The sequence below is a fragment of the Rousettus aegyptiacus genome, unplaced genomic scaffold, assembly GCF_014176215.1.
Source record: "Rousettus aegyptiacus isolate mRouAeg1 unplaced genomic scaffold, mRouAeg1.p scaffold_m13_p_7, whole genome shotgun sequence".
Lineage (NCBI taxonomy): Eukaryota > Metazoa > Chordata > Mammalia > Chiroptera > Pteropodidae > Rousettus > Rousettus aegyptiacus.
The window spans coordinates 74385916-74410040 of NW_023416310.1; the positions used below are offsets into that span (position 1 = coordinate 74385916).

The following is a 24125-nucleotide window of genomic DNA, read 5'->3' on the forward strand; positions in this document are numbered from 1 at the left end:
CTGTGGGCTTTTTTTTCATAAGTCTATAGAATTTTGAGTTGGCTTATGGTGTCTTTTGGTCTTAAAGTTTTATTTTACATTTTTTTTTTGCTGTATTTTTTTTCACATAGAATTTATCAGTCTTCATTTATGACTCCTGGATTTGGGATCCAAGTTAGAAAAGCCTTTCCCCACCCACAGGAGTTGCTTTCATGGTTTCTTTTTCTTTTCTTTTTTTACATTTAGATCTTTACCCATTTTGAAATGTATGTTGGCTTCTGGTGTAAGGTATACGGCCAACTTTACTAATTCTAGAGGTTAACCAGGTTTCCAACACTATTTTCTGAAGAATCCAACTTTTTCTTGCTGATTCAGGATGGCACATTTACCATACTAAATTCTTATGTTTGAATCTATTTCTGTTCTGTTAGCCTGCCTATTCAGACATGTACCGTAGTGACACTTAATTACTATAGTTTTTAGTATCTGTTGGGGTTAAACACTCTTTCCCCCAGTATCTCCTATTATTTTTCCCCATGTGAACTTTGTTGCTTTTTTTGTTTGTTTGTTTTTTGCCCTATTTGTATGTCTTTATTGGGACAGCATTACATTTTTTATTTAACTCAGGACAGCTTTGTGTTATTAACTGCATCTGTTCAAGAACTTGGTCTGTCTTTGCATTTAAGTCTTCTGTGTCCTTAGTGTCTTTAAGTTTTCTTTAGACCTCGTAGATTTTCTGTTAAGTTCATTTCTGACAATGTTACTTTAAGATTACAACCTTTTAAAGAAACTGAAGTTGACATTTTTCAGGTCAAATGTTCTGTATTCTCAAACAGAAGCTCCCTATTTAGGACAGTGAAGAAGCCCAAAGTCTGTAAGAGGCAGATCTGCCTGCCTGACCTGGGCCCCTTTCACATCATACTTCTTGCTGGAAATTCCTGTGCAATCAACAGTCCCCAGTTACATCGGTCTGCAATTGAAGAAACACGGCTCCCCTTTTCTCAGCGCCCCCAACGTACTCCCTTCTAGCCAAAAGACCCAATTCTAACTCCACCAGCTAGATGCCATAGGGATAGGTATGCAAATGCCCATCAAAGTACCAACGCTATTTTGATTCCATCACCTTTACCTACTGAACTTGAGACTTGCTTTTGGTTGCTGCATCTGCTAGGTTTGGTCTTTAGTTCTTTCTGGGTTTCAGATTCTAAGCCCATTACCTCCACTTATATAGACGTCCATCCAAATGTTGCCTGTGACTTGGCCTAGCCCCTTAGAGATGAGTATGGACTGTCTGAGAGCAGCAAGCAGACTAGAGTTCGACTTGAGTTCTACATCATAAGCTGGGTCTGGGGTGAGTCGCTTCATCTGAGTCTAGTCTGATGACAGCCCACCCACCTCCCTGGGCCACTGAGAGCAGCAGCCAAGTTCTCTGATGGGACGGCATCTTGCGTGAATGAATGCCACGTGGCCTCCTAGGACTTTCTCACACCTTCTTGCTGTTCTTGAATCTTCCAGTCAGGATATTAAAGTTACCTCTAATGTTTTGTTGTTGTTGTTGTTTTTGTTTTTGTTTGTTTTGTTTTTTGTAGCTAAGGAGCTCTCTTGCTCCTGAAATCAATGTCAGTGAAGAGGGTCAACTGAACGACCCATCAAACTGGATGCCCCTCACAGGAGGTTTAGTGTCCTCGGGACAGTACCGATGTGGCTCACCCAGCTCTTTACAGTTCCTGGGCTCTGACAGAGGCTCCTGTGAGGAGTGCTCTCGAGAGGTCAAGTCTCAAAGCAGAACCGGACCACGGGAACCCACATCCCCTTTGCTTGCCAACAGCCTCAAAGTCACTCAAGTGAAGCCAAAAGGGTCTCTTTGTGGGCTCAGGCTTGTCAGGAACATAGCCTGTCAATTCTCTGACCCACCCCACTGGATGTGCTACCTGTGTCTTTGTAAATACCTCAGCGGTAACATACCTGGAGCCCTTTGCACATGTAACAGCTCTCGTGTTCTGTGATCCTCTTGACAGGCCACCTCCTTCAACAGAGTGTAAATTCCTGGAAATCTCTTTAATCTCCTTAGAGCCCAGTGCCTAGCACAAGTCTTGCCAGAAGTAACAAGCTTGTTTGTTGGCCGAACACACTGCTATCACAATCTCCTGACTGAAGGCTCTGTGGATGTGGCCAGCCTAGCTGGAAGACTTACTTCGAATTATTAAATGTACAAAAACCCACAAACGTTTGAATGAGGAGAGACAAAATATTTTATTTCCCTCAGAAATCACTTGCGCCCAAAGAATCAAAGAGGAGAAACAAGTATAAACTATACTATGCTCTGAACTATGAAGGATGCAAATGTTTTTATAAACAAATAACGCTACGTAATAGCTAGGTTTTGCTGAAGTATTGGAAAATCAGCCCAAAGTGTCAGAAGCTGTTAGCTCTTTGCACACTATACCAAGAGAGGCACGGTCCACAGTTCACTGCTGTCTGTAGTTCGGAATTTCTTTGCAGTGGGTTATCACGAAGAGGAGCTGATGGTTACCTTGCAACAGAAAAGCAGTAGACTCGGCAAAAACACGAGACAAACAATACAAAACCTTTTCTTTTCATCTTTTTTTTATTTTAAATTACAAAGGATGTTGCATACACTGATGAATCTGTATCTGACTAGAAGTGCCGAGGGATTGGAAGGTGACAGAAAACAAAGGCAACGTTTGAATTGCCTTTTCTTCTGAAAAGAAAAACTGCACAACTATTAACCAACATTTAATAGAATAATTTTTAAACAGCTCATGCGTCAACAAGATAAAATTCTTTCTAGACAAAAGACAAGACTGAATCCAATAAAAAGTTTCATAGCTCCAGTTGAGGGAGGTGGGGGGGAAACAAAACTACAGAATATTTATGATAGCGTTACAAACAGGACCCTACACAGCTATGCAAGAGAGGTTGCCACATTGTATGAACAAATGCTTTGAATTCTTGCCCTTCCGCTCTTCTCTTGTGACTTATGTGCGGTCGGCCCCTGTATCACTGTTAACCACAAATGCTAAGTTTCAGGACAAATCATAGGGAAAGAAGGTTTTTTTAAAAAAAAAAAAAAACAGGCAGTGGAATACAGTGTCATAAAAATGTGGTGGAAAGGCAGATACAGTACATACATATACATTTCTGTTATTTGGTTCTAGAAAAAAAAAAAAAAAAACAGGGCGAAGGGCAAGACACAGCCACAGGCCCCGCTCCCAACCACCTGGAATTTCGTCAACTACGCCATTGTTTAACGTTGTCCTGAAAGAGGCAAACCGCGTCCACCAAACTTGGCACACCAAAACACCCAGCTCTGATGTTCGTTGCTAGTCACCAAGTCCTCAACTCCAAACTACTATTTGGGAGTAAGTAGTGTTAGGGTTCTACCCCCTCACGACTACCCCCAAATCTCTTTTCAAAACAAACAAAAAAAAATGGCAATTTGGCATAACTCAATTCCTAGGTGTAATTTCTACAATTTCAGTCAGTTTACTCAGCACGAGGATTATGCTTCAACACATAACCCGCCTGCCTATGGAAGTGTAAAACTTTCAGTAGTACATTTTCTCCATCTTTCCCGACGTGCTCATTCCTTAAAACGAAACCACCGGTCCTACGGTTGACATTCATTGTTACATCCCGATGTGTTGGAAATATTAAAAAAACATGGAGTCATCTTCTCGTAATGCCCTTATTAAGATTACAAAGATTACAAAAGAATCCACAAGTGTTACGGCACTGTGTGAGACTTATTTGTCATGATTCAAGGGAAGAACAAGACTGCAGTTCTGTGCAAAGTTGTGGAAATGGCCTCAGTTCCATGGGAAATGGTATTCCACAAGAGATTTCACTAGAAGGATAATTGAAACCTTTTACTTTAACACTGAAAGCATAATTCAATGCATTCTCAAAATTCAAGTTTCAAGATTTGGAGAGATGCTAACATTCTGTTACATAATTAACTAGAAAATACTTAAACAGAATTTTCAGGAAGACTATATAAAGAAAGGGAACATAAGTTTTTTGTTAATTCCTGCTGAAGGCAACTTGAATTCGTCTCTTAGAAAGTTAATTAAATCTTAGCAGCTAAAAATAGTTTTAAATGTATGGAATAAAGAAAAGCACATCCATTCTTGACATTTTGGTGAATAAACTAACAGCTTTATTAATGAAGGCAAACATCAGATAATTGTATGAATATTATATATAAAAAAAGAAATCCAAACTAACAGCATTGTATTTCAAAAGTACTGTACTTCTGTTTCTTTTAAAGAGACTTGTCATGTTTTATAAAACAAACAAAACGGGTACTCTTCTAAAAAATTCTGGAAAAATGAAATCATCAATTTCAAGCTGATGAACTGAACACACCTTTCTTTAAATGCGGACTATTGCTGAGGAGCAGATGAAGTCAGGCATCAGAAAGAAGATGTGTGACAAATTCATGAACGTCAGAAAAAAGGGACGTAGTAAAATCACTGCTCCTCTTCCCCCCTCATATACAAAGACCATTCAAAACTGGTCTTTCATACAAACATAAAATAACTATAAAGAGAGGGAATCTGAAACCATACCCATCTGAAATCCTTCATGATGTTTTTATATAATAGCTCTGATTCTCATACCAAAAAGGTCGAAGTAAAAGATTTAGGAAGTGGAAGGGAATGAAGACATTTTGTTTCAATGTACAAGTAAGGCACAATATAAAGCCACATCATAATCTGTCATGAAGGATATAGGAAAGGACAAGAATCATACATGGTACAAGCAATCGTATTGACCGAAAAAGTGTGGCACCCAATTCAAAACTCAGACAAGAGCTTAACAAGAACAACTGGACAGCATGCTTTCATATGGAGACAAACTCTATCAAGAATCCAGTGTATCTGATACAAGGAAGAACGTTTTTTGTGTTTTGTATTTTTGTTTGTTTGTTTTTAAATCATAGTAGTACTAGAGTCAAAGTTTATATAATCGCTTTTGGAACAATGGGTTTATATTTGAGGTGAATTCACAATGCCTTCACTTAAAGTAAGATTCTGGACTTCATTATGAGCTATCTGTATACCATGTATGAACACAGAAACCTTTAGAGAGCTCTTCTCTAACGAGCTTCACCCGAAAATACATGCCACAATTTCAAAAACAGAACGTGTACAATTGTTGGGGTTTTTACATTACCCTTATAAGATTGGTTTGTGTGATACACTAAACATATATATTTTAATGACAATAGAGGAAGCAGATTATTACTGGCATTAAAGTACAACCATTTCTAGACGGTTTTAAATGCCACAGAGTCCCCTGGTTAAAATGTAAAGCCGCACAGCTTGCCTATGTCATCTTTATGATAAAGTTACAACAGCAAGAGGATTTAACTTCCACTGTACATTTTACTGCCAGGTTTTTATTTAGATCAAGTATCGCTGCAGCATTCTGACCAGCCCAGATTTAGCAGCAAATGGCAGGAATCATATAAAATGCAAAAATTTTTTAACAAAGTGCTTTTCTAAGATATACATACATATATAAATAGGTACAAAATAAAGTGTCAACATTAAAAAGCTCAACTATTTAAAAGCTTTTAACTATTTAACTTAAGTAGTACATATAAAACACTGAAATGCAAAGATATGGAATCTACTAGACAGATTCAAAGTCTTTTTTGAAATGCAAGACCAAAAAATCAAATTCTGGTTTGCGGACAGGAAAAAAGTATCAAAAACCAGAATTCCTAACAGAGCAGCTATAAAGGGGCAATTTTATAAACCTCATCAGCTGAATCTCTATCATAAAGTGATTTTCACCTGATTGCAAAACTGCCATATTTTGGAATACGCTTTAATTTGCCAGACGCATTCTGTCAAAACTTCATACACTTTCAAGTTACACACCTATGCTTTTCCTTCTCCCACCTACAAAGGAAAAACTTTAAACAACGAACTTACATTCTAGTCAACCATCCGGTCGGAGCTTATCATCTGTTCAGTGTGAATGCATTAAGCAGGTACATTTCCACCAACCACACCGAAAAATGTGGTGCATCACAGTTCACTATGTCAAAGAAGCACGTAAGCATGGTTCAGTTGTTACTGCGTGTTTTAGAATCAAACCTTTATGAGCTATAGCTTCGTGTGCTATCGCTTACAAATGCGCGGGGTGGGGGGAGTAGTAAAAGAAAAGGAAATACACTGTATAGACGAAATATAATTAAAGAATAAATTCTCGGGGGGGTAACGGAGAAATAGTTAGAGAAATAGATACTTTCCCAGCAGCTAGGTCTGAAATTTTTGGTATTTTCCTCTGGCTAGATAGGATTTTTTTTTTTCAGTACAGTTTTTAAGCCACCAGTTTTCAGAGGCAAACTACAAGATTTGAGAATAAAACAGTAAGAGAGACAGGATGGAAAGATCTGTGGGGAAGGTTTATAATGCTGCCTTGACACCAGAAATTTCTCATCGAGAGGTAAAGCTTTAACATAGTTAAAACACTGACTAATGAAGCTGTTTCATGTGAGCAAAAAAGAGCACCTAAAAACTAAATGTGTTAATATCTCTCAGTTCTAGAAACGATAGAAGAAGAATAAGTCACATGTAAGTTTGAAGAAGCTAGTTTGAAAATACCTGTACAAAAATATAAAAATCTATAAATTTTTTTGTTTTTGTTTTAAGCTTGTGTTGATCTTTGAAAATATTACATGCACAATAATACATCAATTGGAAAAGTGGCAACTAAAGAATTAGATATTTTAGCTTTTCTCTTTCTTTACATATATATATACATACATAATACAATAAAAATAATCTGTATTTTGGTTGTTTGGTGGAAGTATACTACAATAAGCTAAATAAACTTCTTTAGTTTCAAGGTCAAAAACTATTTTCTCAATAGCTTACTAAAACGAAATATATTAAAATTTCCTACAATAAGTGCAGAAATAAAAAGACTTACAGACACCTAAATGGCCACCAACTTATCTACTATGGAAGCGAACTAGAGGAACAGCAAAATAATATTTGTATGTGTGGATGCTCCTTCTGTAGATAATTGGACCCAAACAGAAATAAAATTCACAGTTCAGTAAGATCCCTAACCCTGACCTTTTCATTTTTCTTTTTTTTCTCCTTTTATTCATACATTCATACAGTATCATGTAAGCTGTGCAAAACTTTACTTAGACTGGCAGTTTGCCATATCAGTTGCATTTGTCTTTGGTACAAAAAATAAAACAATCGCAATAATGTGCAAGTATTTGTCTTCTTCCGGTCAAGTACCGAAATATGAGTTTTCTAGAGCCATCTTTTTTTTGTTTGTTTTTTTGTTTTGTTTTTTATACAATACACAGACTCTGTGGCATATATCTACATTTCAACATAGTCCTATATACATTCAAAAAATTTGAAAAAGAGTTGGAACAAAAAAACATTTAAACCCCATAATTTTTCCATCTATTTATCTTATTTTTCCTCATTAGGGTTTTCATCATACAAAATATTACCAGTTTTATAGTTTCCCCAAAATACAAGGCACAAAGAATATGCTTTTTTTTCCTTACTCACACAGACATCATATATATATATTTATATATATTTATATATACCATATTGAGCTCGGAAAATGAACATCTAATATGGCACACGGGCATGAGTGCTGGGTTGTGCCATGTACAAGTGAGATTAATGGTTGTGGAAAATGAGAACGAAAAGCAATAATTCTAAAAACAATCTAAACTGACTGTTTAAAAAAATGCTTCCTCAATTTTTTTGTGTGTGGTTCAGAGCATAAACCTGCCACGATATTTGGCATTTAGTAATATCTTCATTCCTCCCAAACGTTTTGCGTTGGCAGATTTTTGCAATCTGTATCTGAACATTTACTTAAATGCATGAGTTTCGATTCTGATGCCAGTAGCAGTTGTAACCACGGTTTATGCTCTGAAAATGCAATAATCAAGTATTTTGGGTCATGCTTCACTTATGCTACTTAGTTCTTAAAACAATGTAACCTAATTGTAAATGTTTACATAATGCTAAACTGACATGCAAAACAGAATGAAAATTTACAGTGAATAACATGACAAACTCAGACGTTCTGACCAGTGGTCCAATGAGGCGGATTACACTTTTGATGTCGGTATCCTTAGTCCTACAAGGCCTCCCGTGGGATTGCCTTCTGCGGTCTTCTCTAACACTTGGTTAACAAATTCTGAGGTTTGCCCAGCAACTGGGAGACCTGGGGGAAAAAAATAAAAGGTACCCTTAGACGTGGAAATAGAGAGCGCACGAGTGGAAGGTGAGGAGTCGGAAAATCTGAGGGGCAGGAGTGGCCCTCAGCTTGATGCTGGTCCCAGACGAGTGCTCTGCTCTCGCTGCTACTGAAACCCAGAAAATAATTCTACCTCCCACATGAGAGCCTGCAGTTTTAAGATTAGAAGGGTCGAACCAAGAATAACCATGAAGGATGGTGATCGACATCTTAAAGTGGGGTGGGTGACAAGTAATAACAGTCTGAAAGACAAAAATGCAGAGGACACATACAAAAATGAAATTATGATGATTATACAGTGAATGACACAAAAGGGCAAAAAAAAAAAAATTTAAAAAAAGCCACATGAACAAATCCTGACAGATCTTTTGATGACAGAACTAAAACTACACATGTATCAGGAATATGCGCTGAACTCACTCAGTAAAGAAAAACCCCCGGAATGACTAACGAAGAAAATCCGTCTATGGATCACATATAAAAATCTAAGAATGACTTTTATGGTAGGCAAATCAAAAATTAAGTTAAATTAAAAACTTAAAAGAGATGTATTAATATAAAGGGATTCAGAAAGAGTACATTTTAAATCTCTCTCAAACAATTCTTAGGTCAAAAATGTCGAAGTACTCAGAAAACAATTAAAATATGACACCAGAATTTATAAGATACAGCTAAGGCAGCACTTGGAAGAAATCTCAAAGGCTTTCAATTAATAAACAAAAAAGAATACAAATAAATGAATTAAGCATTTAAGTGAAACTATCAGAAGAACTAATAAATGCAAAAGCTTATTCTTTGGAAAGAAAATTAGATACGCTGACTCAAGAAATAAAGAAGAACACAGTAGATATAAAATAAAAAATGAAAATGGAACTCTAACCACTGATACAGAGTAAATTTAAAAACAAAAGCAATTTTAATAAATTTGAGGGCCTAAAGGACATGGATAATTTTCTAGGAATATGTAAATTACCCAAACTGAGTCCAGAAGATGTAATCTGACAAATTATCATAGTGGACACAGAGAATGTTTTCAGAGTTAATCACAAAATACACACTGGGCCAGAGGGCTTCGAAGAGTGTTCTACCAAGCCGTTAAGAAAGAGAAACTCCAGTGCATTTCAACTGCTTCAGAGGGACGTTCTGGGAGGATGGGTCTACGACAGTACAGATTTTGAATCTCTTCAATTCCCCGTACAAAAACAGGGCGATTAAACAGCAAAACAATAAACCCACGGAATATTTTAGCAAATGACAAGGTATCTCCACAAACCCAACATTCAAGAGGGTGGGAACAAACTACGAAAAGCTGTATTAACAATATCGATAGCTGTACGGGCTGAGTCAAAATGTAGTAATGGGTCTGCGAACAAAAGAGGTCTAACATAGCCAGCAGGTTAGCCACAGGAAGGCACGGGAGGCCAGCATGGGAACAGGTCGAGCTCTGAGAGATCCTGTCCCACTGAAAGGCGAGTATGAGTATGAGGTGAATGCAAGGAGCCCACAGCAGGATGTGACGTGGCTGGCGCAGGTAACTGACCAGCCAGGACTCCCTTGCAGAACAGGAGCCAGGGTAAGAATCAAAATAGAGCGAGATGGGACAACAGATAGAAAAGAACGAAATGATTCGGGTAAAATGGGGGAGGGGGACAGAACGAGAAATCTCAGAAGGCAAGCTGCTATGTGCACTAGAGTGAAAGGCGGGCCCTGCCACAAGTTCCTCTTCTGGCCCTCACCTGCCTGTGGCCTAGCGACATTCGAAAGCACCAAAGAAAGCCCCTCACACCTTTGCTTTGTACTCGGCTTTGAGCCCCATTAAAGGCGCTGGCCCTGGTTCGTTTGTTTCTCTGTCTCCTCCCCACCTGCTGGACTGAACTCGCCCCCTGAGCATTCCCTCCGTGTGGTCCACACGGTGACTCCGCCTCTCTAGGATAAATTTTCTTTTCCTGCTCCAATCTCGTGTCCTCTCTTTGGGCTGGACGTGAATGACCATCTCATGAACAAATACAAAATTATTTTTTACAATCATTGAAAATAGGATTCTGTGAAGTTTGAAATTAGAAAAGCTATCCCGAACCAAACTTTCTTTTGAAAGTTCAAAAAAACTAATCTCATGTACAAATGAACAACAGAAAGTATCAAGGTCAAAATCCTATAAGAAGTTATTGTAAGACAAAAGAAGATTCCTACAAACTATGAAAGTATGCCTAAAAACATAAATGACCACAAAATGGATGAAAACCATAACCCACTATTATTTCAAAATGAACTAAGGCATTAAAAAAATACTACAAGATATGAAAGAACGACATAATCAGAAATAGAAAAACTCGGAAAGAAGGTGACAGAACTCGGAAAAGAAATAGAAATAAAATAAAAATCAATTCTTGAAATTAAGACAAAACTATAAGGAACACAAGAGCAGCAAATAAATGTAACAGGCAATGCTTTGAAGAGAAACAGGTAAAAAAAAGGATTTTAACATGAAAAGAATTTAAAAGATAAAAAAGGATTTGCGAAAAAGTGAATATACTTCGGAAAATACATAAGATAAGCAAAGAAGATCCAACCCACGAAAGATGAGTCCCTGGGAAAGAAAACCAAAGCCAGGGAACAGGTCGGGTACCAAACAGATTTGAAACCACCTAACAAAAAGCACAGCACACACATGAGAATATCAACCTCAGATGACTAACTCCGTGACACTGTCTAGTACGATTACTGGGATGTAAAGAAAAAGAAAGCAGTCGTGTTGACATCTAGGCAAAAACAGCAAATGACTTACAAGGAAAAAACTTAGGCAATAATTAGCTTTTCAACAGTAACACTTAATGCCAGAAAAAAATGGAGAAACATATTTAAAATACACAAGGAAAGAAAATGTGAGTCAAGAATTTGTATCTGGTAAAACTGATTTTTAGGTATAAAGGGACCACACAAACTTATCTATATATGCGACCTTTAAATTAAAAAATACGAAGGTAAAAAGATTTTTTTATTACAATATTAAGTTCTCTCTACTTAAAAAAGACTGAAAATGATTTTAAAGACCAAGACAGAAATGCACTGAAATATGTAACATTAAAATAGCATTAATCGATTTGAACAAAAAGTCAAGCAAATTTGCCATGACCATTCCCTATTTTGCTTAATATTTGGGTACCAAATTCTTGTACATAGAAATAAAAAGTGGTTGTTTAGGAAAATATTGATATTTGGGATCCATTCTTCATCTAAGATTGTTTTCAATATAAATAAAGTTTTGTTCAAGATGAACTTCTGACCTTGTATTATGTTAATTTAATTTTCCATACATCAGACACATAGTAGGCACAGAAAAAACTTTTTTTCTGTGAATTTATTTACAGTAACTGGAAGTCAGAAAAAAATAGTCATAACAGAAATGTAAAACAATTCTAAGATACTTATAATTAAAAAAAAAAAATAAAGCCAATTATAGTGTTTGCTATTCTAAAATTCAGGTAAATAACTAATTAATGCTTGAAAAGTTCAGTCCTAATCCCTTTAAGTGACCTGATTCAGTACACGATCAGCATCGGAGGAAAAATGAACTGTAAGAAAATTTTCAGGTAACTGAAGTTTACCACTCAACGTAATGACTACGTAGAACCATTTCCAACAGACGGGCTTGGAGCAAATGCTGCTGAAGAATAAAATCCATGGGTGAAGCAATGTTATTATGCCTCGGGGTTCCATGGATCGATTCGGCTGCGATGCCCTCGGGTGCTCCGGGCCGGTGAGTGATTCGCTCCCATGGCCGCCGAGCTCCTGGCCTCTACAGTTCTCATGCCTCTGTCTTCCTCAGCTATCTCCACCCTCCCTGTCGAGAGTCACTCTGCCTGACTCCAAGGTGGCCTGCCTCTCTGTTCTTCCCCATGTGGTATAATCGACTCAAAGATGGAAAACCAGATCGCCACGTTTGTCAGAATCCTGTGACATGTACTAGGGGTAAAACAGTAGGCAAGCACTTCCACTAAAGTGTAAGCTGCAAGCTGGGCAGCTCAGGGATCTTTATTTTCCCCAAAGTTAAAGTTGCTGGACGTTTCCCTTTATTAAGATTAAATTAATTCAACGATGAGGTCTAAATAAAACACCGTGGTAGCCGGCGCTACACATTCATGAATGCTAAATCTCAAAAGACAAAAAGTACTTGTCAAGGAGAACGACTACAATGAGAGCGCCTGAGCTTTTCTTCATCCCCTGGGATCATGGATCTCACAATACGTGCTGTTATTTGCTATTAATTTAACCAGAATTCTTCTTACCAAGAGTATCTTTAATGAGGATTTCAAGCTTCTGCCCCATGTTGGGTCCTCTCTCCTCTCTTGGATTCTGTACTCGGTTTACAATCTCTTGCTTGATGGAGTTGATTACAAACAATAAATTATCTGTAAGACAGAACAAGACACATGGAATGTGTCACTAACAGGGAAGAATTTGCTTTTAATTATGTAATAACAGAGAGTCAATTAAAAATGGAGAACGTGTAAGAAAACGTTAAGTGGAGACGGATGACATACGCTTTCTCATCCAAAGAAACTCACTGGCAATGACGTGCCGCTTTGGACAACACAGGTAGACTTATACCAACGTCCACTATTTGGTAAGCGACTCGCCCTACTTGTCCTCATAGTTTTAAGACCTATGACAGTGCCTAGATATCAAATCGTAAGATCTTAGTAAATGTTTATAAAATCCAAGTCCTTCAAAGACAAAAGCTTTAGAAATAAATTTCCCCACCCTAAAAAGCATAAAAAGAGAGAGCAAAGTTAACCCAAAGTAAACAGGAGCGAAATAATAAGGATAACAGCAGAAATCAATGAAACAGAACACAAATACATAATAAAGTTAACAAAACCAAAAGCTGGTTTTTTGAAAAAAATCAACAAAACTGATACTCCCTCATACTCTCATACCCATTCCCACTAGACTGATCGATCACCTAAATGTATAATGAAAAAGGGATTATCATTTCAGAATCTGGAGCCATTAAAAGAATAAGAAGGAAATGCTATGCCAACAATTCAACAACTTGGATGAAATGGACAAATTTCTTGAAAATGCAACCAAAAATTGATACAAGAAGAAACAGAAAATCTGCACAGCCTATTTCTACCAAAGGAATTGAATTTATCCAAAAATATTCCCCAAAGAAAACCCAGAGGATTTTTATGGCAAATGCTATTCAGTATATAATGAAGAAATAAAGCAAATCTTATCAAATTTTTTTTCAAAAAAACAGGAAGAAAGACCATGGCCCAATTCTTTCTATAAGGCCAGTATAGCCCAAATACCGAAACCTGACAGAGACATTACAAAAAAATAAAATTTCAGACAATATCCCTCTTGAATACAGAACAAAATTAGAGGACTAACAAGGACTAACAGTACCTGATTTTAAGATTTATGACAAAATACAATAATCACAATAGTTTCTATAAAGGTAGACAAACAGATCAATGGAACAGAATACAGTGTCCAGAAGGAGACCCATACATACATGGTCAATTGATTAACAAAGAAAGCACTTTTCAATAAATGGTGCTTGATCAACTGGATAGTCATAGGGAAAAAATGAACCCCACATCATACATAAAATTTAGCCTAAAATGGATCACAAACCTAATTGTAAAACCTAAAACTACAAATTCCAGGAGAAAACATACAAGTAAATATTTGCAAATTTGGAGTTGGCAAAGTTTCTTAGAACACAAAAAATATGAAATATAAAAAAATTTGACCAATTGAACTTCGTCAAAATTAAAAATTTTGTTCTTTGAAAGATGTCAATGAGAAACTGAAAAGGCAAGCCAAAAACTAAGATAACATATTTTCAATACATATATCAAAGAACTTGTATCCAGAACAACAAAATCTCAGAAGACAAATAAATGCTTAAAATGGCTAAGTATCTGAACAGACATTTCGCACACACAAAATACATGAACAGCCAATAAGCACAGGAAAGGCATTTAATATGATTAATCAAAGAAATGTAAACTAAAACCATAATGCATACTGCCACACACCCATTAGGCTGGTTGACATTAAGACGATGACCACGGCAAGCGTTGGCAAGGATGTGGATCAACTAGAACCCTCCTGCACTGTTTTTGAGAATGAAAACAGTAACACCCACTTTGGAAAACAGAGTTAAATATATACTCCTATCCCATGATTCTGTCAGTTTACTCCTAGGTAGTTAACCAAGAGAAATTTAAACATATGTCCACCTGAACACTTGTACAGGAACAGTCACAGTGGCTTTGTTATAGCAAAAACTAAAAACAACCCAAGTACCTATCGACAGGTGAATGGATAAACAAATTTATAGTATATCCAATACAATGAAATACTACTCAGAAATGTAAAGGATCTAATTATTGATACAGATAACGACATGGTGAAATTTTTAAATAATTATTCTGAGTAAAAGCAGCCAGGCCAAAAAAAAAAAAAAAGAACACATCATAGGAGCCTTTCAACACACAATTTTAGAAAATGCAAACTAATCTAGAGTGCCAGAGTGCAGATCATGGCTACCTGGGGACAGGAGCAGAGGAAGCGATGACTTACAAAGGGACACTAGGAAATTTTTGGAGGTGAGCAAAATGTTCATTATCTTAACTGGTTAATCAATTGCACTCTTCAAATATGTATAGTTATTATTATACACCGAAAAAGCTGGGGGGGAGGGTGTTTACAATTTCAACACAGATTCCTATGGTCTGAAACAAAGCCCTGCGTCCTCAAAGAAGCCTCTGGAATCACTGCTTCGTTATTCCTCACTAGTAACAAGGAGAAGAGACCAATCGAGACTGATGTTGAAGGAGGTAAAAAGCAGTGGGGCATGGGCCCTTTACAGCTACATGTAGGGATGATATGTATAAAATGTGTCACTAAATGTGTCACTAAACAAGGCAAGCACAGCTGACTCCCTACATCGCATGCAGCAAGAGGTTTATGCTTCTTCTCAGTGAATAACTGAGAGAGAACACCATCTATCCAAACATAAATAAGGACATCTACATGCAGACTGGACTTGTGAGAAACGGTAAGGTCCCCCGCCTTCAACAGGAGAATATAAATGAGGTCACTTAAAAAAAAAAACACTATAAAATCAAAATTAGAGCAGAGCAGAAGAGCTCTTCTCAACCTGGGCAGTGTCCACCCAGCACACTGGGGCAGGGAGGGGACAGGTGAGGGGCTCTCGCTACCTCAACCTCTGGTTAAAAAATGGAGGCATCTGGCTCTCAGAAATTGAGGCCAAACATTAAATCTGTAAACGGATCACTCCCGAAGTGATTCCTTATTTATACGAGAAGCTTTCCATTTTAATTTTCCTATATGACCTCTGCGGGGACAAAATCTATCAGTCAGGGTGAAGGTTATGTCCACCTAATAGTTCTATTTCTCATTCCGAGTCAACAAATCTACATTTGATTCACAGGGCAGCCTCTCCTGAGCTCTGGTAGAGAAATCAGTAGGAGGAGGATGCGTGGTAGGAGGGAGGGGAGGGCCGCTGTCGCGCCGTCCCGGAGGCCAGTCCTTGCAACAGTGCTAGTTCTTAACAAGCTAAAAAGGATAAGGACAACAGCGTTAGTTTTTCACAAAGTTAATTTTATTCTATTCTGAGATTATGCGTCTCAATTTTTTAATACTAAAATATCCTTCTTTGTATGAAATTACAGTAATTGTGGATGATGTTCTCTTTTAAGGTCCTCACCTGGCAAAATAGAAAGCTGGCAAACCTATAGTTCTCAGATGTCATTGATTCGTGACTCACAAATTCTAGAAACCATGAGGTTAACGGATAGGTAATGAAGAACAAAGCAGGAGAGAGTGACTCCAAGATGTTTAGAGGAATCGAGGGTACCATTCCCTTGAGAAATGTACCAGAAGCTCTGGGAAGAATTTTCAAACTACATGTGACAAACTACAGAAGGGCATCTCATTGGTTCAGAGATGGCTTCTAACCCAACAGTGGCGGCTCTTCTTGCTTTTCCCCAGAGACTGCAGAAGAGAAGCTAGCAAAACAAGGAGAAGAAGCATACAGGAATGAGATCTTCTTCCTCCAAGCTGACTGACCGAGAAGAAAACACCACCTTTTAAAGACAGGTCTTTGCTTACTTGAAAGACCTAAGGCGCAAAGTGAACACATAATGCAATATATATATATACCTTACTGTTAAATTGTACACCTGAAACTTACTGGATTTCCTTAACTAATGTCACCATAAAAAAAGAAAAAAGAAAAGAAAGAAATTACATAAAAAAAGAAAAAAGGAAGAAATTTAAAAAAGAAAGAAAGAAAGAAAGACCTAAGGCTTTAAAATAACTTTGGAGACAAGAAAATGTTTGGCAGTGATAAAAATCTCAATTTGAGATAGAACAGCACATTCAGAAACACAACTCCCCCATTATTCCCCAGCACAAAATATATTTATATCATAGACACAAAGCATGTGTGTGGAAAACACGTGCATATATAGAAATGTAAAAATCTACAGTCACACAGATATACCTAATTATGGATAAATGCATTAACTGAGCAACACAGAGACAGATGCCAACATGTGTCCAAAGAAACACAGACCCAGAACTCCCCCCGTGGCCCACCATATCCTCCTGCAGTGTGAGCCAGCTGGGTTCTAAATGAAATATGAATAATGCCCATGACATTGCAATCATTATATATTACATATGTATTCATTCCTTCTTCAACAGCAATAAGGAATAATAGGAAAATGGGTAGCTTTCCATTCCAATAAACCAACTACTGTTTTACCTAATTCATTTACCTTGATTAGAGTCCCTGAGTGGCCATTAATTAATTAAACCATCAGTTCATCTCACAAGTTGTAAACTTCACAGAAGGAAATCCGCTTTCTGTCCTCACAAGTGGAAACAAGATGATCAGCATAAAGGATTCAGAAAAACTGCACGAAGGTTATGAGCATCTATGTGCCGGACAGGGCAAGGGGGAAAGAGCGGTGGTTCTCACTACAGACGAAAACCTGAGCTTTCCGACCCTCTGGTGTGCAGTACGAGGGCCCCGGGCTGCGTGAGAATGATCTAGACCATGAGGGCGTCCTCCCAGGAGCGGCTCACTGTTATGTCCCAGGACGCCTTAGAGGTGATAATTCCTACATGTGCCATGATGCGAAACACGGGGAAGCACTGATCTAAGCCGACAGTTCCCAAGCATGTGCTAAGGTGGGTGCATGAGAGTCACCGGAGTGGCGTTCAAAACAAAAATGCCTGGGTTCTACTTGCACAGATCCCGAGTCAGAGGACCTGGAGAGAAGCCTAGGCATCTGTATTTTAACATCAGATGATTCTGATGAGTAATCAAATCTGTAAACCAGAGATCTAAACCATCCACTCCGAGGTTAAAATAAACATTCGTCAATAAATCTGGCTAACTCAGCGACACCACTGAAAAATGGAAGTAAAAAATCGCTGTGCTCACAGGTGGATGAGCTCTTTAGGGCAGAGGCGATACCTGGCGTGGGGAGCCACAGATATAGACACTCACACTAGGAGGAGGACATGAGTGAATACGAGCGTGTAGCGTGCTGATGGATGAACGAGAGGAGGGCTGGCCTGAAACTGGACAGAACACAGGGGAAGCAAATAACACAACCGGAGAAAAGAGAGTGGTCGGCCGAGTAACGGGAGGTTAATAAAAAGTTTAGGTTTACCATATTCTGTGTTGAGGCCCCATAATTTCACTTTATTAGCTTCATACTGGGCTTTTTTCTTTAACCGACAAGCCCTGTGGAAGGAAGGAGCGATTAGTTCTCTTTTTGCTGTCAGACATTTCCTAACAGCATTCCGAAACCACTGCCTACCGGTGTTTAAGGAACTCGGTTACCGAAAAAACACACAATATAATCATTTATCCAAAATGAAAAAAACTTTAAGCATATATTCAAAAATAAAGCTCTGACCAGTACACTGAAATAAACAGAACCGATAATCCCAAGTGTTGCAGAGGAAATGAAATAGGCGGACCCCCCTCACCCGCTGCTGGTGGGGATGCAGATTAGTACAAACAGCTACTTTGGAAAATAGTAATTTTTAAAGAAAAAATTTACTTTATTACTTTGGAAATAACTACTTTGGCAATTACTTATAAAATAAAAAATATACTCCTGGGTATTTACCCAAGAGATATGAAAACTTATGTTCACACAAACACCTTTAAGTGCATGTTTATGACGGCTTTATTCATAATTGCCAAAAACTGGAAACCACCCAAATATCCTTCAACTGATGAATATACCTTTGTATATCCCTACAAAGGTCAGCAATAAAAAGGAACAAACGACTAATCCTCACCACGTGGATGACTCTCAAATACATTATGTCAAATCAAAGGACTCAGACTCCAAAGGCTACATATAACATGATTCCACCTATATGACATTCTAGGAAATGCAAAACTGTAAGGATGGAAAACAGATCGGTGGCGGTGAGGAGCTGGGGAAGGGGTTTACTTTTACAAAGAGGAATGAGGAGATTTTTGAAGGTGATGAAAATGTTCACCATCTTGATTGTGGTGGTGGTTATAGGATTGGATATGTCTGTCAAAACTCATGGAAGTGTATGTTAAAAAGGATGACTTTTAACTACTACAAAACAAAAAACAAAGCTAAAATAATAAAAATTTTCACTGTTGTACTATAATGGACTCGAGTCCATTCACTTCTCCCCTTTAAAAACTTTTTCCATCAAGCATAAATCCAGTCTCTTATTTTCAAAGGAAAAATGATAATACTCTCACTGTGGTATTTATAAAAGTACATTTCTGAGCAAATGGCTAAGGGCCAGATGAGCGGTATAAATTCATTGGAAACCTAACTTCACCTCCTAGACTTCATTCGCACGAGTGAACACGACTAGCATTTACCTGGAAGCCAGCTTATTTTTTTCCTTCCTTGACCTTGGCCGGGCTGTTAAGGGAAGCTCACTGACTGGAGTCAGGTCACTAATCACCTTGTTCAGTTTTCGAAGTTCATTGCCTATCTGCAGTAGTTTTTTAGGATTTGGAGTCAGGTCTTCTACGTCGGTTCTCCGTGACTTCTTTACTGCATATTTCCCTATAGAGGGTTTAAAAGAAGTTTAAATTAGGTCATTTTATTTAAAAAGAGATACATGTTCTACAGCCATGTTTTAAAACCACAATACTCTCTTTCAGAAGTCTCAGAATGTTGCAATCTATGCTAGAAGGGTGAGTCTCCTCTCCTTCCCACCTCGTGACTGCAAGAAATGGAGGCGACAAGGCACAGCTCCAGCTTCTTCTGAGCCTTTACTGCCTTAGGGTTTCTAGCCCCAGTATGACAGATTCTTAATTATTTACATGGCAGTGATAAGCATCTCAAACTTTAGGGCTGGAGTGCAAGTTCACCTGCACACAAAAATCAGGGCTATGGTATAATATACGGTCAGGAAAATAATTTGAAGATCTTCCCCAAACGAAGATGTTTTGATGCTATCACTGAAAGCCTGTCAGATATATATCTATAGACATATAGAAAGAGATGTCGATACAGAGATAATTTTCCCCTTGTGTCGCACTCAAAAATCCAACGACTAAGCATTGCCTTTGAAAGCTCTTCCTCGGTCTGACAAATAACATAACAGAAGACTCCAGGTTCTTGCCCTATCACTGCAGGCAGGAGAGCTGGCTCTGCCCTCAGTGATAATACACCAAACAACTTTCCTGGTACTCTCCGCACGCCATCTGGACCTACTTATTGGACCTGATAGAAAATTGATCTGAAGGCAAAAACTAGGTTTTTATTCGCTGAGGAACAGTACAGGAGCCAATGGAAGGGGAAACTGAGACACAAATACACTTCTGATACAATTCCAGTGTCAAATGCTTAGCGACTGAAATCTGTAGCTAAGTGACTATTATGCTGTGTATCGAGTGCCAAACTTGCCCTCCCCTTTGGATGAATGTAAAAATACGGAACAGACTTTAGACTAAAAGAATAATAATATTTATGCAGAAAAATTCCACTTAATTCCATCTGCCTGGGTTCACATTTTAAAATCTGATCTCCCTAAGATTACGAACTCCCAACTCCTACTCTTCCACTCCTCTCTCCTCTTCCTTTTTCATCCCCCTCTTCTTTTCTCCCCACCACCATCTTGATCCCAATCTCCCCATTTATATTTAGGCCTGGAGACTGGATGAGAACGGAAGAGAATGCTGGAGCCCATTCTCTTTCTCCCCAGCCCTTCCGGTTTGTAGCAACTGTGGCAGATCAGGAATCAGCAGTTTCCTGATCATCTCCCGGGCAGGGTAAGCAGAATAAGTCATTAGAAATGAACAGTTTTTACACGGGCCCTCCTCCCTCTTTAGGCGATGGCTCTCGACACTGGTAAAGCTATTTATGAGTGAATAGCGGTCACGGCACACACAGCAGGTCTACTGTTACCCTCTCCAGTCTGCTAAAAGGGATGAACACCTACATACAATAGGCAAGCATTATGGTTTAGTATCTCTGTTTAAGATGACACGAAATAACTGACCGCAGTCCCCTCTTACCATGATGTAAGCCATTTTTCTGATACATATTACTCGGCAAGGTGTCTCGGTTCCATTCAGATGGCCTGAGCATCCTCTCTTGCTGTGATGGTGTGAGTTGTTCACTATATTCCCAGAAGTACCTTCTTTTGCCTCTCTTCCGAGAGGATATTGAAGTCATCTCCTTCAAGTCTTCCACGGAATCATTTTCATAGCCTTAAAAAAATAAATCCCCCCCCCATAATTTTTAAGTTCCATAAACCAATCAGAACAAAGAGATCCCTTTTATTTATACTTGATACATTCCCTTTCATCTGAAAACATCATTGTTTATTATTGGCGTGTCAAAGATAATAAACCAGGTCCATAAAATAACTTTTAATATAGAACTCTCTTACTCATAAAATATTCAGAGATCAAAAAACATAGATAACCACAGTTTATCTTCCTTGGATTTCTCTTTGGTTTTTATAAGTTAGTATATGACACTTTGTATCTTCACATAGGCTTGAGAGAATAATGAAATACAGCTTCGGCAATGTCAAAAGCACCAGTAGGCCATGGAACTTAGCCACTACACTGTGATTTTATAAATGCTTTCTTTCTAATATTAATGCATCGGAAACAGCCGCAGACAGGGAGCTGTGTGCGTTTCTGGGGTGGCGCCCTACCAGGCAGAACTCTGGGAAGCTGCGGGGTTTTCTTCCCATCTCCCACTCTACCCCTTTCTTTACGAAAAAATCACAGTTCTGACGTAGGCTTTCAAGTCAAAAAATCACAGTTCTGACATAGGCTTTCAAGTCAAAAACTCATATGCCTAGTCTACTTAACATGTAACTGGAAGGAATTTGCGTTTACTTCATTTTTTAAAAAATCATTGTCCTTACTAATGGGAGGTGTCGGAAAATATTTAATTCTGAGCTGCTAGAACTCTCGGTCAGATCCACTACAGGATGACCTGCCAATCTCAAACGCCTTCAGGGAACGCCCATCTTAGACATCCTCCAGGTATGGCGGCAGGTGCACAGGGGAGCAGGAGCGGGCCGAGCGCAGGGTGTCCACAGCCCTAAACTAAGCGGGCCAGGAAAAAGCCTTGTGCGGCACCGGCCAAGCAAAATGACGACTTTCCCTCCTAAACATATGACTCCTCTGGAACTGACACTAAGAAAGTGATGACAGTCTACGGCCACGCCACCCTGAATGTGCTCGATCCCGTCTGATCTCGGAAGCTAAGCAGGCTCGGGCCTGGTTAGTACTTGGATGGGAGACCACCTACGAAGGCCAGGTGTCATAGGTGGGGGGAAAAAAAGTGATGACATCTGTGTGTTTGGGGAAAATATTAGAATTTTATCAGGTTTCCTTCAGATTAAGAATTAATTAGAGTTAAGGCTCCATTTATATGACGTTCTGGAAAAAGCAGAACTGTAGGGACAAAGTGGTTCCCAGGAGTTTGAGGCAGAGAGAGGGGCTGACATAAATTCACCGGAGCACACAGACGCCACACACAGTGGACTGGTGAGTCGAGGTCAGCCACCTTTCAGTACAGACACCACCACGACCCGGCAGAATGCAGAAACATTATATTCCCGGACCACGGGTCTGGCACGTAAGGTAATTAATATTCCTCAAAGAATATTCTAAGGAACACTCTTACTACTGACTTCACCCTCCAAGTAAGTTCTGTGCTCAGGTAAGTTTTAAGAAACTCTCATCCTGCATCTCTCTTGCCATAGGTCACGCAGCACACTAAAGACAGAAATCACGACTCTAAAGTTCCGTGATGACAAGGATCATGCCGATTTTGTTCATCTCCGCACAGCCAATACCTGATACACACAGGGCCTGACACAAAAGGGGCGCTTAACGACATTTTTTAACAAATTGATGATTTGGTCAATGCAGCCGTTCCCATGGAGACTTTTCCCTTTTCTTTCCCTCTGATGGCTCATCACACTGATCCAACTCATTCCTCCTTGACACGACTATCAAAAGGAAGTCAAAGGCTCATTTATTGCCTAAAATTCCAGTCACACAACTCTGGGTAGTGAGGACTACAGCCGCTAAGCTGGTAAAGTCCATTGTAAACGTGTTTAGCAGGGATTACAAAATAATCTCTCACCCCGGGGGCCCAATTCTTACTCTTACAACCGTGTCATTTCGTGACCCCAGCAGTTGTAGGCTGTCCACAGAAAAGGCTCTATTAAAACTCGGGAGCCAGTCCAGAACAGGGACTGATACTCCATTTTACACCTTTCCTGGAGCCTTGTAGGCTCGGGCACTGTTGCAGCAAACTGCCAAGAACCAGCATCAAGGGAGCAAGGCATCACAAAAGGGCCTTTGTAAACTGTCAGCCGCGCGTCACACCAATCGACCCACTCTAAAACCAGCACGCTGAAGAAACTATAACTATCCCCATTCTTCTGCTTCAAAGCATTTCTTTCTGCTTCTCACCAAGAATTCAATTTTGTATGCCTCAAGCTGCTGGTTTAGCTCTTTCAAGAAAAATGGAAATTTTCATTAGCGAATGTGAATAAAGCTCAAATTACAACCACAAAATTGTGTCAATTTTGTGGTTAAAGAATGTCATTCATTAACGTTTGTGAGAATTGTCCAAGTAATACTAACTGAAGAGGTTTCGCTTCAAGTCAACTGGCAGTGAGTGAATTAAATGCCATCCATCTAGCATCGTTAAACGGTGCCAAGAGGAGAGCCGCGCCATGCCGAGTGCCAGCTAATCCACCTCTATCTCAAAGCAGCGTTGGGTGCTCGACACCGGCAGCAAGAGGACCTGGCGTGACAAGACAACACCGACTGTCACACTGGATCCCCCTCCGAGTCAGAGTCAAAGGCTGAGGAAATGGAGACGAGGGCCAGCCTACCAAGCGGTCTCTCTCTTCATGGGCCTGCTCACCTCTTGGCACATTTATCCACCTGAATCCGAGTTCAAAGATCGAGGATGAATTTAAACTGGAGGCAGAAGTCAAAGAAAAGCAGAACTAAAACCGGAAGTGGGGTCGACAGTATAGTCCTTGCCTGGCTGGTGGTGGCGGGATTTACTTACTCCCTCTGATCTGTATAGTCCTTTACGCACCAACTGGTACAGGCGTCTCCTTCCCCGCACTTTCCATTTCCCTTAGTTATTACCCATCTCCTCTGTGTCCCCTCTCCCTACCCTCCTGTCCTAATCCTAAACACCGACTCGGGTGACAGGGCTGGGACCACCCACAGACCAAGAGCACTCTCATCTTCCTCTGGGACAGGACTAAACAACTTACCACGAGCTACGAAGACAACTTTCCTT

At 39.2% G+C, this 24125-nt stretch overlaps 1 protein-coding gene and 1 pseudogene across 2 annotated transcripts in view; one reads left to right on the top strand and one right to left on the bottom strand.

Moving 5' to 3' along the window:
• Positions 1-4136: 4136 nt before the first annotated feature.
• The window catches only part of CREBRF (CREB3 regulatory factor), a 41542-nt gene continuing 21553 nt past the window's right edge, over positions 4137-24125 (bottom strand). For both annotated transcript variants that reach the window (XM_016145106.2, XM_016145108.2), the window contains 5 exons: positions 20846-21040; positions 19199-19388; positions 17988-18061; positions 12549-12671; positions 4137-8229 (listed from right to left, as the gene is read on the bottom strand). In XM_016145106.2, coding sequence (XP_016000592.2) covers positions 8114-8229; positions 12549-12671; positions 17988-18061; positions 19199-19388; positions 20846-21040 — 698 coding nt within the window. In that variant the 3' untranslated portion in view covers positions 4137-8113. The remainder of the gene's footprint in view (positions 8230-12548; positions 12672-17987; positions 18062-19198; positions 19389-20845; positions 21041-24125) is intronic.
• Positions 22003-22121, top strand: LOC118605944 (annotated as a pseudogene).